General features: G+C 38.6%; 1 protein-coding gene across 1 annotated transcript in view; it reads left to right on the top strand.

The window, feature by feature from the left end:
- IARS1 (isoleucyl-tRNA synthetase 1) overlaps positions 1-7,188 on the top strand; it is a 76,940-nt gene extending 69,752 nt beyond the window's left edge. The window contains exons 32-34 of the mRNA XM_055579047.1: positions 632-775; positions 1,466-1,618; positions 6,618-7,188. Of these exons, the coding sequence (XP_055435022.1) occupies positions 632-775; positions 1,466-1,618; positions 6,618-6,700 (380 nt within the window). The 3' untranslated portion in view covers positions 6,701-7,188. The remainder of the gene's footprint in view (positions 1-631; positions 776-1,465; positions 1,619-6,617) is intronic.
- The last annotated feature ends 10,155 nt before the right edge of the window (positions 7,189-17,343 follow it).

The following is a 17,343-nucleotide window of genomic DNA, read 5'->3' as shown; positions in this document are numbered from 1 at the left end:
CTATGTCTGTTCTGTGTGTCTTGCTATAGTTGACTATATTCATTAGTCAGTTTACCTTCTGACCATAATTTTTTTGACATAAGGTTTCTTTTCATGGTAAGTTTATGTAAGAAGAAATTTTAAAAGGAACCTATACTATGGGGCTTCCCAGGCGGCACAGTGATAAAAAATCCACCTACCAATGCAGGAGACACAAGAATCTCAGGTTTAATCCCTGGATTGGGAAGATCCTTTGGAGTAGGAAATGGCAGCCACTCCAGTGTTGCCTGGAAAAGTCCATGGACAGAGGAGCCTGGCGGGCTACACTCCGTGGAGTCATAAAGAGACACAGCTGAGCAACTGAGCACATGCATAGTATGGAGGAAAAAATACTAAAGGGGGAAATTAATTTGCTTTGTTTATAAGTTATGAATATTATGCTATTTTGCAACATTAAGATTTCCTACTATGTGTATGTCATTAATGTCTAATTTTATAGAAAAGGCAGTGTTCTTTAATAAATGTAAATTAAGTGGAAAGCATCACTGTAAAGGTACATGATAGTTTAATAATTAAGAAAAAGTGAATGACTTCAGCTCTGAACTGTTGTCCCTAAAGAATGATTGTTTTTTGTTGTTGTTGTTATTTTTAGAAATAAAAAACCAAACCAACTTACTGAATCTTAGTGGAAAAACACTGTGTGTGACTGCAGGATCAGCGCTGTCTGTGATGGACAGTCCTAGTACTCTTCTCTGTCAGTACATCAACCTACAGCTCTTGAATGCAGATCCACAAGGTGCGTACCTCCCCCAGTTGTGAACACTCAGCGGGCAGGTAATGGAATGCTAGGTGTTAAGATTCCTTTAATGTTCAATCTTTCTGATTTATATGGATATTTCAAGTCAGTTTCAACTTAGTAATTTAAAATGTAGACGCCCACATTTCTTTGGGGGACACTCATGGCCTGTTTCTTTGGTGCGTTTATGTAGAACACCCATCCATCTAACATGGTTAGGAAATAAGATAAATTGGTTAGGTAAAAATCACAGCTAAATGCAGCTGAATTGTTTAAATGCCAGACCATTGTAATTTTTAATTTTTCCCCTTTTTCTCTTGAAATATGTTCTGAGAACTGTTGTAAGTATCCACACCTTAATCAGCAGACTAGATCGATACTTGTTTTTCCTTGATATTTTAAGATCCTCATTGTGCACATTTATTACTGTCTTCATGTGCTTCGATTGACTGTTTACTGAATATCTCTTCCCTAAACTCCTGGGCTCTTATACTAATTTTTTTTCTTCCCTTTCTTCTTTCCCCCAGTGGAATATTTTCTATTTCTACAATGAATCCCACTCTTGTACCCACTTCTGGCTTTCAAGCCTGTAGCTCTGCCCAGTAGAGATATCTGGTCACCACCTCCAGTAGGGATCCACCAGCGAGAGGGTGAACTCTCAGGATTTAAATCTTTTTTATTTTTCTGTAGAGTGTTTAATGGGAACAGTAGGCACTCTTCTGCTTGAAAATCCACTTGGACAGAATGGGCTTACCCACCAAGGTCTTCTGTATGAAGCTGCCAAGATGTTTGGCCTCCGGAGCAGGAAGCTAAAGCTGTTTCTGAATGAGACTCAAACAGAAGGTGAGGAGATTTTAGAACATGCTAATCTTTTTCATTTTTGTTTTTATTTTCTTGAAAATAGATTTTGATACCATCAATCATTTGTAGATTATATGTGTAAGAGATTATGCTATTGTTTTCTTTTACTTTTTTGCTATCTCCAGAAATTTGCCATATTGTGAATGTTAATAATAATTAAAATGATGATTACTTTTTGTTTTGGAAATAAATCTAAAAATATATAATGGTATATTATTAAAAACATACGCTTCTAGGTAAGTTAGCTTGTTTGCTGATCCCAAAATTGTCCTCTTCCCCGAGAATCAAAATGATCACTGTATCTTAAAATAACAGCTTAAAGGAAACATAACTGACTTTATGTGCCTCCTCCTTTACAACTTATAAAGCATGCCTTTTCTCAGTGAGCTGCATAAAAATGTGAAGAGTTAGGTCATTAGTTGACATTCTGCATTCCATAATTGAGAAGACAGAGAGTCAGGACAAGACACAGGCTAGTGTCTTTAAAGATAGGTTTTCTCTTACTCCCTTACATCATCCTTTAAAGATAGGTTTTCTCTTACTCACTTACATCATCCACTTCTGTGATTTCAGCTTCTGTGGCTGTTCCGACACTTTCTCTATTGACTTTTTAGCCCTCCCCTTGTGTTCTTTTCTATAATCCTGTTTCACATGGGTGTTCATTTTAATGCTGATGCTACTGGAATCATTTACTCAAATAGCTTCCCTTAATGGGATCTGGTTTTTTTCTGATTAATAGCCATCCTTCTTATCATCCCAAAAACCTTTTGTCACTTCATCCTTTTATTTTTACAGCCTTATAGCGTGGGATTTATTGGAGTTTCTAAATCAAGATTTGTGTCTCCCAGCACTGGTGGAAAGTTATTAGACATTGTCTTTCCCAAAGTAGTCATATCTTTGATTTTCTGAAGTTTGAATATGCTGTTCTTGAGTATAAATTTTTTGGTATAATGCATTCTTCATTTCTGTTACAGTGTTTTGATTTCTAACATTTCCTTTTAATTCTTTCTTAGTATTTCCATCTTTGTGCTTACATACCCATCTGTTCTTCAATGTTGTCCACCCTTTCTATTAGCATCCTTAACATTAATCCTAGTTATTTTCAATTCCCAGTCTGATAATTTCAAAATCTCTGTCACATCTGAGTCTAGTGGTGATGCTTGCTTCATCTCTTCCTACTGTGTTCCCTTTTAGAATAACTTGTGATATTTGGTTTATAACAGTACATGATGTTTTGGGGAAAGGGAACTGAGGTAAGGTAGGCCTTCATTGTAAAGTTTTATGTTTATCTTCTAGGAATTAGGCTATAATTGTTTATTGTTGCTGTAGGCTCCAGAGGCTCCAATTTCCTTCTGTTGTTTTATGGTTTCCCTAGAGATTCCTTTTTAAATATGGTCAGAGCTTTGCACATCCTTTCAGCTGTAATACCCTATTATACAGGAGCCCTTCTGATGTTGTAGTAGAGTATGAGGGGAGGAGAAGTGGCAGAAGTGTTCTATAATTTTAAAGTTAGTTTTCAGTCTTGAGTGGGCCTATGCCTCTGAGCTATGACCTTCACAGATGTTTATTCAGCTTTTTAATTTTTCCTCTTTAGGTAGAAAGGAAGGCTGAAGGGGCCTAGAGATGGGTATTTCTCTTTCTCCAGGTCAGTTAGGCTCTGGTTAAAAAGAAAAATAATAGTTACTGATAAGGAAGAAGCTCTCACATTTTATTGGGAAATTTTTTCTAGGAGCCTTGTGCCTTTTTTCTCTTCATTTCCTCCATTATTGTCACCTTTTGTGTTTAGTTGATTTTTTTTTATTGTACTATTTTCTCACTTCCTTTTGTGTTTTTTTCTCTTAAGATGCTAGTGTTTACCATGGGGATTACAACTAACATGTGAAATTTATAACAGTCTAGTTTGAATTGATGCCAGTTTGACTTTTATAACATACAAAAACTCTGCTTCTATACAGCTCTGTCCCCATTTGTATTCTTGTCAGGATTTATATCTTTATAATTATGTGCCCCCAAACATAAATTCTTAATTGTGTTTTATGTATTTACTTTTAAATCATGTAGAAAACAAAAAGTGGGGTTGAAAATTAAAAGCAGCAGCAACATGACTTTGATTCACTGTCTGGCACCCTTTCATTTCAACCTGAATGATCCATGTAGCGTCTCTTTGTGGTCAGAGCTGGTAGTAATGATCTCCTCCCTCAATGTTTGTTTACTTGGAAATGTCTTAATTGTTCCTTAATTTTTGAAGAAAAAATTAAGAAGAAAAACTCTGTTTTGTTAAATGGAGAATTCTTTGTTGATAGTTTTTTCTTTTAGCATTTTAAATATGTTACCCCTTTGCCTTGTTGCTCCCATGGTTTCTGGTTAGAAATTAATCTTTTAATCTTACTGAGTATCCCTGGTATTTTCCATCTCTTTTGCTGCTTTCATGATTTGGTTTTTATTTTTTCAAATATTCTTTATATTCTTTTCTTCCTGAAACTCCCATAAAATGTATGTTGGTCACTTGGCCTGTGTCTCACAGGCTTCTTAGGTTCTGTCCACTTTTCTTCATTCTCTTTTCTTCTCCTTCAGACTGGATGATTTCACATATCCTATCCTCAAGTTCACTGATTCTTCTTTCTGCTAAACTATGCTGTTAAACTTGTCTAGTGACTTTTTTTTTTAAGAATTTTTGATGTGAACCATTTAAGAATCTTTATTGGATTTGTTACAGTATCATTCTGTCTTATGTTTTCTGGAGTTTTCTGGCCGTGAGGCATGTGGGATCTTAGGTCCCTGACCAGGGATTGAACCCTCACCCACTGCATCAGAAGGGACCAGGGGCCTGCTAGGGAAGTCCCGCAAGTGACTTTTAATTTCAGTTATTGTACTTTTCATTTCCACTATTTCTGTTTAATTCCTTTTTATAATTTCTCTATTGATATTCTCATTTTGTTGATAGTTTTCGTGGTTTTTTAGTTCTTTGTCTGTGGTTTCCATTGGCCTTTCCATTAGTCTGTTGTTTTCCATTTAAGAAAGTTGATTAAGACTGTCTGTTAAGTTCAGGTATCTGCACTTTCTCAGGGACAGATTCTGTTACTTATGTTTTCCTGTGCATGGGCCGTACTTTCCTATATTTTGTATGCCTTGTAATTTTTTGATTGTTGAGAACTGGATATTTGAATGTGGTGACTCTGGAAATCAGGTTCTCCTCCCCAGGGTTTGCTGTTTTTAATGATTGAAGGCTGTCTATGACTTTTCCAAATTATTTTTAAAAATAGTTCCTTTATTAATATTTTGACAAGAGTTTTTTTGACTTCCAGGAACTAAAAGTTTAAAAACAAAATACCCACTTCTCCTAGTCTTTAAAGATTGGGTCTTTTCTGGGCCACTCCTTCAACTCTGCCAGGCCCTGCCTTAGGCTTCTCTTTCTTTTTGCACCGAGTCCTGAAAGTCAGCCACCTTTGGCCACAAAAGCCTTTTATTTTTATCAGAATCGAATGCCTAGGGTCTTCTCAGGTCTCTCTAAGTACGCATACTGCTCTGGGCATGCATGTGGCTTTCTAAATTATCCAGTATACAGGGACACTTTTTTTTGTTTGTTTTTAATTTAGCTGTGTTGGGTTTTAGTTGCAGCAGACGGACTTTCTAGTTGTGGCACACAGACTCAGTAGTTGGCATGTATGGGCTCTTTCATTGTGGCCTGTGGGCTCCGGAGCTCACAGGCTCAGTAGTTGTGGCTTTCTTTTGTTCTCTCTCTCTTTCTCTCTGTCCTTTCTGTCCCCATTTTCTTTGAGCTTTTATGTATTCAGTGTGTTTTGATCTATAACATCTGTGTTATACTTTTGGATGCTCAAATATTTTATCTTTAGTCATATTGTCTCCTGTATCTTTTGACCTGAGCCTTCGATCTTTGATAACTTCTTGCTTTCTGACATTGTAAGTGTCCTTGGCTTATCATATACTCTTTCTTCCCTAAACTTGGAACTGATTGTTCTTCCTATTGTAAGGTGTTAGTATTTAGAAACCACAACTCTGAGCTACTTGCTTAGAATTGAGTCTAGGCCTTTTCTGTAGACATAGAAAATACTGTTTGACAATATTGTCCATCAGACATGTGTAGCCCTTCATTTATGGATATTGAGTGTATGTAATGCAGTGCTAGCCCAATATTTTCAATAAAGGAATTCATGCATACAAAAAAAAAGAAAATACTATTTGAGTGAGGGTGTAGGTACATCTTAGTCAGTACTCAGATTAGTTAAGTTAAGGGCACAGTCCTCGAGAAATCTACCTAAAACTTCTAACCCCAAGTATTAGGAGTTAGGCAGACAAAAGACTTCGGACAAGACTCTGGTCACCCTGACACCAACTGCACATTTCAGAGAGTTTCCCAAAATCACTCTCAGGTTTGATAATTTACAAGCAGAATTCACAGAACTTATGGTAGCTGTTGTACTCATGGCCATATTTATTATAGGGAAAGGAAAAAAAAACTAGAATCAGGCAAAGGGAAGAGATGCAAAGGGCCAAATCTGGAAGAGAGTCCAAGTATGTAACTTCAGATCATCTCTCCCCAAGGAGCCATGGACAGTGTTTCCTCCTCCTAGCCCCAGAGCATGACAGTAGCAGGTACAGTGTATTACCAACCAGAGAAGCTCACCTGAGCCTTGATGTCCAGAGTTTATATTAAGACTTCATTACATAGGTATAATTGCTCATATGATTGTTTTTTCTGGTGTGGCCAGCTCCACCCTGAGTCATCTCATTGTCATCTCATTAGCATAAACTACCAGGTGTGTTCACAATATATGACAAAAGATACTCCTGTCATTCAGGAAAAAGTACCTCCCCCCCACCCAGTAGCTGAGACAAAGTTTAGGCTTCCCTTAAGGTAAGGCCGAATATCTTGCTATCCAGGCAGTTAACATTTTTTTTTTAATATCATCCAGAATAGATAGAAAAATTATTTCCTTAAAACTTCTTCTTTCCATTCTAGAAATTACAGAAGAAATCCCTATGAAGACTTTGAATACGAAGACTGTGTATGTTTCTGTGTTACCAACTACAGCAGACTTCTAACATTCAGTTACCTGTGGTTCAGTCAGCGTTTCCCTGGCATATACCTGTTCTTCCCCCTTCCACTGAAACAGACACACGGACACAGACGTATTGAAGATGTTTCGTTCAGATGCATGTATAATGTACTGCTTTTTACCTAAAATCAAAATGGAATTGATCAGGTGACTTGAATTCACACTTAACCTTACACACCTATGCAGTTATGTTGAGGGAAAGTTGGTGTTACCTCAGCTCTAAAAAGTATGCTTCTACACTTGAAATTTTAAGTATAGAATATAGAAGTAGTTTAAATGGTATAGTGTGTGTGTCCACACACACACACACTCATATATTTATATATAGTTCTGTGGCCTTTTAAAACTTGTTTGAAATCTGTTAAAGGAATGGACAGTGTTGTATATTTTTTGCTACCTGGATTTTCCTGGGTAATTTGATGGAATATTTCAAGTTTCAGTAAATGAGAACAATAAACTTTCTCTCAGATAATACATTAGAAGTAATTCATTCTCCCATCTTTAAAGAACTCAAAACTTAATAGTCACTTCCATATTAAGACACTAGACTAAATATCTTTTTTTTCTTTTCATTGAAAGAAATTTATTTCTAAAACTCTTCAGATTACTTGTGAAACACATTTGGCACCAAGTTATTTCCAGGGCTATGACCATGTTAATGTCAGCAAACTAAAGAGGGTGATTTGAAGCAATTGTCCTAATAGTTAAATTATGGTAGTAAACTAAATATCTAATTTCACTTCTTCCCAGAAATGCTGTGTCAGAGAAGTAGATGCCAAGACAAAATTAGATGTGCAAGAACCTATTAGGGGAAGGGTATCTTTCTAATACACAAAAGATAATGGGGAGGGTTTAAGACAAAGGTAGAGCCTTCAGAAGGAGTCCAGAGTTAGGCAGAAATGACCTGACTTTGGACCATGTCTTGCTTAGTGGCTGAAGGGGACTGTGGCCTCAGCACAGATAATATCCGTTGATCTGAAAATCCAGTAGCTAGATCAGCTATACTCCCTACATCAGATTCTCCTGAAAGGAACTCTGAATCATGTGGCTCTAGCCACTAGAATAAATGCATTCAAATCCAAACCCACAAAGTTGGAGGAAACCACACAAGGTAACAAATGTTGGCAAGGATCAGAGAAACTAGAACCCTTGTGCACTGTTGGTGGGAATGTAAAATGTTGCAGTCACTATGGAAAAGAGTATAGAGGTTCCTCAAAAATTAAAAGTAGAACTAGTATGATTTCTATGATCCAGCAATCCACTTCTGGGTATATATCCAAAAGAATTAAAAGCAAGGTCTTGAAGAAATATTTGCACACCCAGGTTTTGCAACATATTCACAGTAGCCAAGAGGTGGAGCAACTCAAATGTCCACTAAAGGATGAATGAAGCAAGAAAATGTAATGTATACATACAATTGAGCATTATGCAGTCTTGAAAAAGAAGGATGAACCTTGAGGACATTAAGCAAAGTGCAATAAGCCAGTCAGAAAAAGATAAATGCTGTGTGATTCCACTTGTATGAGATATCTAGAGTAGTCAAATTCATTGAAACACAACACAGTGATGGTTACCAGGTGCTACAGAGAGGGAGAAATGGGAATAGTTTTAGTTTTTCAAGTTTTGCAAAGTTCTAGAGGTCTTTTGCACAGTGTGAATATAATTAACATACTAAGCTTGATCCTTAAAAATAGCTAAGTTGTTTTTTGAATGTCAGAGGGTCAGAAGGCAACGTGAAAAGAGCCTCCAGTGGCCAAAGCTGGAACAGTTTGAACAAAAATGTAACTTAGTATTGAATTAAAACCCAAAGTATAAAATAAACATCAATGAGTACATGCGGATATAAATGATTGAGTAAATAGAGAGGTGAGACAGATCTTGGTAAAATTCCACTTAATTTATATAGATGTTCCCTCTCAAGGTGGTATGCCTTAACTCTCCATACCCTGAGAGTGGGCTGTACTTCATGATTTACATCAAAAGAGTATAAAGTATGGAAAGGGGACAAAAAGCAACTTCGCAGTTAGAAAACCGGGACACCCTGCCTCGGACAGGTCAGCATCATCAGTTATGACAGCATATATGCTTAATGGGACTTGATGAGACTGTTACTTTACTTCTGTTGTCTTCCTAAGCCCTTAGAACCCCACACTAACCATAAGAAAAACATAAACTGAGAGACATTCTGACAGTACTTGGCTCTTCAAAACTGTCAAGGTCATCAAAAACAAGGAATATCTGAGATATTCACAGATCAAAGGGGACAAAGCAGACAAAGGCTAAATATGATGTGACATCCTGATGTTATCCAGGAACAGAAAAAAATCTGAAGGGGAAAACTCATGAGATCCAAATACATTATGGGGTTTAGTTAACAGTATTGTATCATTGTTGGTTCAATAACTGTGAAAATGTACCATGATAAATGTAAGATGTAAGTTAGCAATAAGGTAAGCTGGATGTAGAGTGTATGGAAACTCTGTTAATAAGTGGAAGAAAATTAAATTTAAAATTATTTGTAATAGCATCAAACACTGTGAAATACTTTAAGGACAAATTTGACCAAAGATGTGTAGTACCTGTATCCTGAAAATTATATTGCTTAGAGATAATAAAGCCTGTATGATTGAAAGAGATATGTCATGTTCATATTAGTCAGATAGCACTGCCATAACAAAATACCACAGACCAGGTGTCATAAACAGCAGAAGTTTATTGTCTCACAATTCTGGAGTTTAGAAGTCCAATATCACCAAGTCTGCAGGTTTAGTCTGTCCTGAGGGCTCTTACATTTTCACTGCATCCTCACATGGCCTCTTTGTGTGTGTGAACTCCTGGTGTCTCTTGTTAGGACACTAGTCCTGTGGATTTAGGGACACAACCCCATGACTTCAGCTTCCTAGTTGTTGCTAGTGGTAAAGAACCGCCAATTCAGGAGACAGAAGTAAGAGACAAAGTTCTATCCCTGGGTCAGAAAGATCCGCTGGAGTAGGAAATGGCAACCTACTCCGTATTCTTGCCTGGAGAATTCCATAGACAGGAGCCTGGCGGGCTACAATCCATAGGGTTGCAAAGAGTTGGACACGACTGAAGCTAGTTGGCACCTGTGACCTTAATTAACTTTATAATATAAATGCAATCACATGGGCATTAGAACGTCAACATTTGAATTTCAAGAAAACAACTCAGTTTATAATTTTCATAGATCCGAAGATAATATTAAGCTGACAGTTATCCCAAGTTAATCTAAAGATTCGATGTAATACCAATCAAAATCCCAGCAGGATTTTTTTATAACCTTAACTAGCTGGTTTTAAATTTTATATGGAAATACAGAGGATTTAAGACCCAAATTTTCAAAGAGAAATACAAACTTGGAGGATTTAAACAATCTGATTATAGGATTTATGAAACTATGTAATTAAGACTGGAATTGGCAGAAAGATAAGAAATAGAGCATTAGGGCAGAATAGAGAATCCAGAAATCTATGTATTTTCAATTATTTTTTTTTTTTAATGATGCCAAGGATATCAATGGGAAAGGGGTAATGTTTTCTCGAAAATGGTGCTGTAACAAGTGGATTGTAATAGACACACATACACAGAATCTTGTTCTATACCTCTCCATTTACAAAAGGACTCATAAGTCAAAACATGTAAATACAACAAATATAAAATATGGCAAAATATATTTTACCACAATGTATAACAGAAGTAAAGCTAAAATTATAAAACTAGAAGAAAACCTTAGTGACTTTGTATGGTAAGTAAAATGGTCCCCCAAAGATGTCCTCACCTTAATCTCTGGAACCTGTAAGTATATTAAATACCCAGGGTCACATCTTTACAGGTGTGATTAAGGTTATAGACTTTAACGAGATTATCCTGGTTTATCTGAGTGGGCCCAGTCTAATCACAGCTTTTAAAAGCATAGAACTTTCTCTCTGGAGGCAAAAGAAATTGACAGAAGGGGAGGTAATAAATTCCAAACATGACAAGTGAAGAAAGAGAAAGACAAATATACATGTAAGCATATTGGGGGCTTCCCTGGTGGGTCAGATGGTAAAGAATCTGTCTGCTATGCAGGAGACCCAGGTTTGATTCCTGGTTTGGGAAGATCCCCTGAAGAAAGGAATGGCTACCCACTCCAGTATTCTTGCCTGGAGAATTCCATGGACAGAGGAGCCTGGCAAGCTACAGTCTATGGAGTCACAAAGAGTCAGACCCAACTGAGTAACTAACAAGGCATATATATGGAATCTAGAAAAATGGTACTGATGAACCTATTTCCAGGGCAGGAATAGAGACAGGCGTAAAGAACTGACTTGTGGACATAGCAGGGGAAGATGGGACAAATTGAGAGAGTAGCATTGAAATATATACATTACCATGTTTAAAATAGATAGCTAGTGGGAAGCTGCTGTATAACAGGGAGCTCGGCTTGATGCTGAGCTGGGTTGGGGGTGGGTGGGAGGGAAGCTCAAAAGGGAGGGAATATATGTATGCTTATGGCTGATTCATGTTGAACAGCAGAAACCAACACAATGTTGTAAAGCAATTATCCTCCAATTAAAAAAAAATTCAAATATGGGGATTTGCTATTCTGTTGCTGGCTCAGTGATGTTGGGGTCCATGTACAAGAACTGGAGAAGGGCCTCTAGGAGCTAAGGTCAGCCCCAGATGAAAGCAAGGAATCAGAGACCTCAGTCCTGCAGCAGAAAGGAACTAGAATCTAACAGTAGCCTGACCAACCTTAGAAATAGATTCTTCCCAGAAGGCCCTGATAAGAGCCTAGACAGTCAACACCTTCACTTTGGCTTTGTGAGTCTCAAGGCAAAGAAGTCATCAAAGTCCACCAGACTTCTGACCTACCAACTTATATGAAATAAGTTTGTGCTGTTTTAACCTAAGTTTGTGATAATTTATTAGAGCAAGGCAAAAGTTTTCTTAAATAGGTTACAAAAAGCACAAACTATAAAGGAAAATGTGAGTAAGTAGGACTTAGAAAACTAAAGACTTCACTTCTCCAAAAGATATTTTATAGATAATAATAAGCAAACCACAGACTGAGAGAATATTTGCAAAATATATCTGAAAAGGACTTGAACCTGGAATATATAAGGATCTCTTAAACAATGGCAAAACAAACTGCCCAGTTTTTTTTTTTAATTTGGCTAAAGATGAATAGGCATTTCACTGTAGAAGTGATACAAATGGCAAATAAGCATATGAATGTTGTTCAGCATCATTAGTCATCAGGTAATTGGAAATTAAAGCTATAATGGCAATCATTACATACCCACTAGAATGACTAGAATGACTAAAAGTCAGACAATATCGTGTGTTGGCAAGGATGTGAAAGAAACTAGACCTCATACACTGTCGTTGGGAATATAAAATGATACCATTAATTTGGAAAATATCAGTTTCTTAAAAGTTAAACATAGACTTCAGGTCTGTACAAGAGAGCATAGACCTGTTTTGTTTGTTTGTTTGTTTTTGCTCCTCTATAAACTATGGAAATAACTAAGCTGAGTGCCAAAGAATTGATGCTTTTGAACTGTGGTGTTGGAGAAGACTCTTGAGAGTCCCTTGAAGTGCAAGGAGATCCAACCAGTCCATTCTAAAGGAGATCAGCCCTGGGTGTTCATTGGAAGGACTGATGCTGAAGCTGAAACTCCAATACTTTGGCCACCTGATGCGAAGAATTAACTCATTGGAAAAGACCCTGATGCTGGGAGGGACTGGGGGCAGAAGGAGAAGGGGATGACAGAGGATGAGATGGCTGGATGGCATCACCGACTCGATGGACATGAGTTTGAGTGAACTCCAGGAGTTGGTGATGGACAGGGAGGCCTGGTGTACTGCAATTCATGGGGTCACGAAGAGTCGGACAACTGAGCGACTGAACCGAACTGAACTGAACTGAAGGAGGCAACCAAAGGAAAACTCTCAAAAATGTTAAGAGGGAGGTGAATTGATTTGGAACCTTATGACTGGAAAGACAACCTAAGTGGTAGGATTTAATTTCCCCACTGAACAGAAGATGGTGATCCAACCTAGCCATAGAAGAGAGTCAAGTAGTCCGTTCCTCTTACAGATCAAACAGAAGTCCCTCAAACTATGATAAGTCCCCTACATACAAACCTTCAAGTTGTAAACTTTCAGAGATGTGACACATATTTGCATGTCCAACCATGCTAGTTCATGTGTCTGGCGTACATTGTCCCTTGCACGCATGCTCTATGAGTGGTTGTGCTTTTGTGTACTTGACAGTACTGTTGTGCAACACGAGGAGCTTACTAATTCCTTGAGGAGGCAGTTAGTTTTTGAGACACAGGAACATAGGATGGAACATGAAATTTGCAGCAGCCATTCAGAATGCAACCTATGCTACCTTGCCATCTATGATGAGGAAAAAAGAGCTATCACCCAGACATCACTGCATCATTTTTTCAAGAGGGTAGATAAAATTGAATCCTGCAAGGAACCAGAACCTGTGCCAGCAACATCAGCTGTGAGTGAAACTGCAGCTCACCCTCCATCTCCTGTTGCTGACAATCCTTCAGCTCTACCATTTCCCATCTCTCCTTCCAGTCAGTAACCCTTCATGAGTTGACAGATCCTGTATGCCAGCCAAATTATTTGTGTGAAAAGTATTATAAACTTATTATGGTATAGTACTATATAGCCTACTGTGTTAGTTAGGTACCCAGTCTAACTTCGTTGCACTTTAAAACAAATTGGACATATGAACAAGCTCTCTGAACGAAAATCATTTGTATGTAGGGGACTTCCTGTGTATGAGACAAACCCAACACCATCAACAAGGGAGTTCTGGAACATTAAACAACAAGCCCCACTTCCTCCCAGAGACCAGGTATTACAAGGGGTAACCAGTGGAGGGCATCCTACCATAAGCACCCAGACAAAGCAGCCTCTTGTTTTGATTGGCCTGAGTAACCCGTCTCTTGCCAGAGACACCAGGGTGACTAGGGTAACCAGTGTGTGTGGGAGGGGAGAGAGGGCCAGGGTTTGGGGGGAGAGGAATGTCTCACTGTAATAAGCATGTGGTCTGTAGTGCAAAGATAAGGCAGCTCTAGAACAGAGAAGCTTCTTAGTTGCTTGAGGCCAAAAACCTCTCATCCCAGAGAGAGACCTGGCACCCCAACCTAGGAAGACTCCTTTTATCCCCTCAGGCAGCACTAGCAGTGAGCCCCCGTGGCACCAGTTAAAGCAGACGGAAAGTGAAGTTGCTCAGCCGTGTCCGATTCTTTGCGACCCCATGGACTGTAGCCCGCCAGGCTCCTCCATCCATGGAATTTTCTAGGCAAGGGTACTGGAGTGGGTTGCCATTTCCTTTTCCAAAATCTGACCAAAATGACACAAAGCTGCTAAAATTTAAACTGTCAGTGGAACCACTATCTAAAAAAGGAGGTTAAGACCTGCACACTAAACACAACAGGATGCCTGCCTGTGAAAATAAAAGATTTAAATAGGAGCCTAAACCTCTTAACAACAGAAAATCTTTATTCTAAGAAATAAGAAAATCAAAACTCATGACAAAAGAATCACTGACACCAAGACCAAGTTTAAACAAATGGAATTTCTGACAAGAAAATCCTAAGGACTCCACCCAGACACTACTAGACCCATCAATGACTTCCGTAAAGTTACAGGATACAAAATTATCATACACAAATTGCTAGCATTTCTATAAGCTGATGGTGAATTATATGAAAAAGAAATAAAGAAAATGACCATATTTATACTACTACTACTACTAATTCGCTTCAGTTGTGTCCGACTCTGTGCGACCCCATAGATGGCAGCCCACCAGGCTCCCCCATCCCTGGGATTCTCCAGGCAAGAACACTGAAGTGGGTTGCTGTTTCCTTCTCCAAGACCATATTTATAATAGTATCAAAACCAATAAAATGTTTAAGAATAAATTTATGTATAAAATAGATGACTAGTGAAAACCTATATAGTACAAGGAACTCTATACAATGCTCTGTGGTAACTTAGAAGGGAAGGAAATCCCAAAATGAGGAAATATATGTATATGTATAGCTGATTCGCTTTACTATACAGTAGAAACTAACACAACATTGTCAAGCAATTATATTCCAATAAAAATGAAGAATGAAAAAAAGAATAAGTTTTACCAAGGAGTTGAAAGAAATAAACCTTAACCCTACTCAGCCTTCTCTGACACCATCCTAGTCAGTCAGGAAAGGGGATGATTGGGAATACTTTGTTATAACAAAGTGATTTGAGGGTAGAGGTCTGGACTTTGCTGGTGTGGTGGGAGGCAGCCATAGTAATGGTGAAAGTGAAAGTGAAGTCGCTCAGTTGAGTCCGACTCTTTGCAACCCCACGGTCTGTAGCCTACCAGGCTCCTCCATCCATGGGATTTTCCAGACAAGAGTACTGGAATGGGGTGTCATTTCCTTCTCCAGGGGGTCTTCCTGACCCTGGGATTGAACCCGGGTCTCCTGCATTGCAGGCAGACGCTTTACCGTCTGAACCACCAGGGAAGCTCCTAGTAATGGTATTTTATGGTATTTTGCTGGAATAGAGAGGTTATTCTCTAAAAGTTCTCTGTCTTGCTAGGTTTTCTCTTTTCTGGTCCTTTGGCTAGAGCTTTTGTGTGTGTGTTTGTGTGTTTGTTTGTTTGTTTGTCTGTCTGCACTCTTTGGCATCCCTGGGTTGTTGGCCTCTTCAGTTCTAAGTGCAGGATGTACAACACAAAAAGAAAACCCAAATAAATGACCACCATTTTGTTACTTCGGTCTCTTGATATTGTGATTTATAATCAACATATATTTAGTCTTTGTTCCTATTTCTGGCACCTCTGCTTTGCTGATCTCTTCCAGCCTCTGCCCAGATGGCATCCACCCATCTGGGCCTTCATGGCCACTTGGGTAAAGCAAATGCTCACTTTTGCTCTGTCCATTCTATTCCATTCTCTTCTTTTTTCCATAGTCCTGAGTGCAATCTTGAATGCTCATTTATTTTCCTATATTCTAAATGCAGGTGTCAGGTGAGGTAAGTCAGAAAAGTAGAAATGTCATATGACTCCTCCAATTAAAATAAATTAATAAAAAAGACACAAGTGATACCCCTTATATGTGGAATGGAAAAAGAAATGATACAAATAAACTTACAAAACAGAATCAGAACCACAGATTTAGAAAATAAACTTATAGTTGCCTGGGAGAAGGATGGGAGGAAGGATATTTAGGGAGTTTGAAATGGACATGTACACACTGATCTAACATCTCAAAAAGGAAGAAATATTCTTCAGAAATTCCAATTTTTGTGGTTTCAAGTCTAAATTCTTCATCTGAAAGAAGAAGGGAGATAAAATTGATTCAACAGGACATATAAAATCAGACAGAAACCAATCTCTATAGCCCACAATGAGATGTTCTACTCTGATTGCTTGTCTAGACTTGGCACATCAGATCAGATCAGATCAGATCAGTCGCTCAGTCGTGTCCGACTCTTTGCGACCCCATGAATCGCAGCACCCCAGGCTTCCCTGTCCATCACCAACTCCCGGAGTTCACCCAGACTCACGTCCATCGAGTCAATGATGCCATCCAGCCATCTCATCCTCTGTCGTCCCCTTCTCCTCCTGCCCCCAATCCCTCCCAGCATCAGAGTCTTTTCCAATGAGTCAACTCTTCCCATGAGGTGGCCAAAGTACTGGAGTTTCAGCTTTAATATCATTCCTTCCAAAGAAATCCCAGGGCTGATCTTCAGAATGGACTGGTTGGATCTCCTTGCAGTCCAAGGGACTCTCAAGAGTCTTCTCCAACACCACAGTTCAAAAGCATCAATTCTTCGGCGCTCAGCCTTCTTCACAGTCCAACTCTCACATCCATATATGACTACAGGAAAAACCATAGCCTTGACTAGACGGACCTTTGTTGGCAAAGTAATGTCTCTGTTTTTTAATGTGCTATCTAGGTTGGTCATAACTTCCCTTCCAAGGAGTAAGCGTCTTTTAATTTCATGGCTGCAGTCACCATCTGTAGTGATTTTGGAGCCCAGAAAAATAAAGTCTGACACTGTTTCCACTGTTTCCCCATTTATTTCCCATGAAGTGATGGGACCAGATGCCATGATCTTCGTTTTCTGAATGTTGAGCTTTAAGCCAACTTTTTCACTCTTCTTTTTCACTTTCATCAAGAGGCTTTTTAGTTCCTCTTCACTTTCTGCCATAAGGGTGGTGTCATCTGCATATCTGAGGTTATTGATATTTCTCCTGGCAATCTTGATTCCAGCTTGTGTTTCTTCCAGCCCAGCGTTTCTCATGATGTACTCTGCATATAAGTTAAATAAACAGGGTGACAATATACAGCCTTGACGAACTCCTTTTCCTATTTGGAACCAGTCTGTTGTTCCATGTCCAGTTCTAACTGTTGCTTCCTGACCTGCATACAAATTTCTCAAGAGGTAGATCAGGTGGTCTGGTATTCCCATCTCTTTCAGAATTTTCCATAGTTTATTGTGATCCACACAGTCAAAGGCTTTGGTATAGTCAATAAAGCAGAAATAGATGCTTTTCTGGAACTCTCTTGCTTTTCCCATGATCCAGCAGATGTTGGCAATTTTATC

The sequence above is a fragment of the Bubalus kerabau genome, chromosome 4 (genome assembly GCF_029407905.1).
Source record: "Bubalus kerabau isolate K-KA32 ecotype Philippines breed swamp buffalo chromosome 4, PCC_UOA_SB_1v2, whole genome shotgun sequence".
Classification (NCBI taxonomy): domain Eukaryota; kingdom Metazoa; phylum Chordata; class Mammalia; order Artiodactyla; family Bovidae; genus Bubalus; species Bubalus kerabau.
This window is presented reverse-complemented; position numbering and strand designations above follow the sequence as displayed.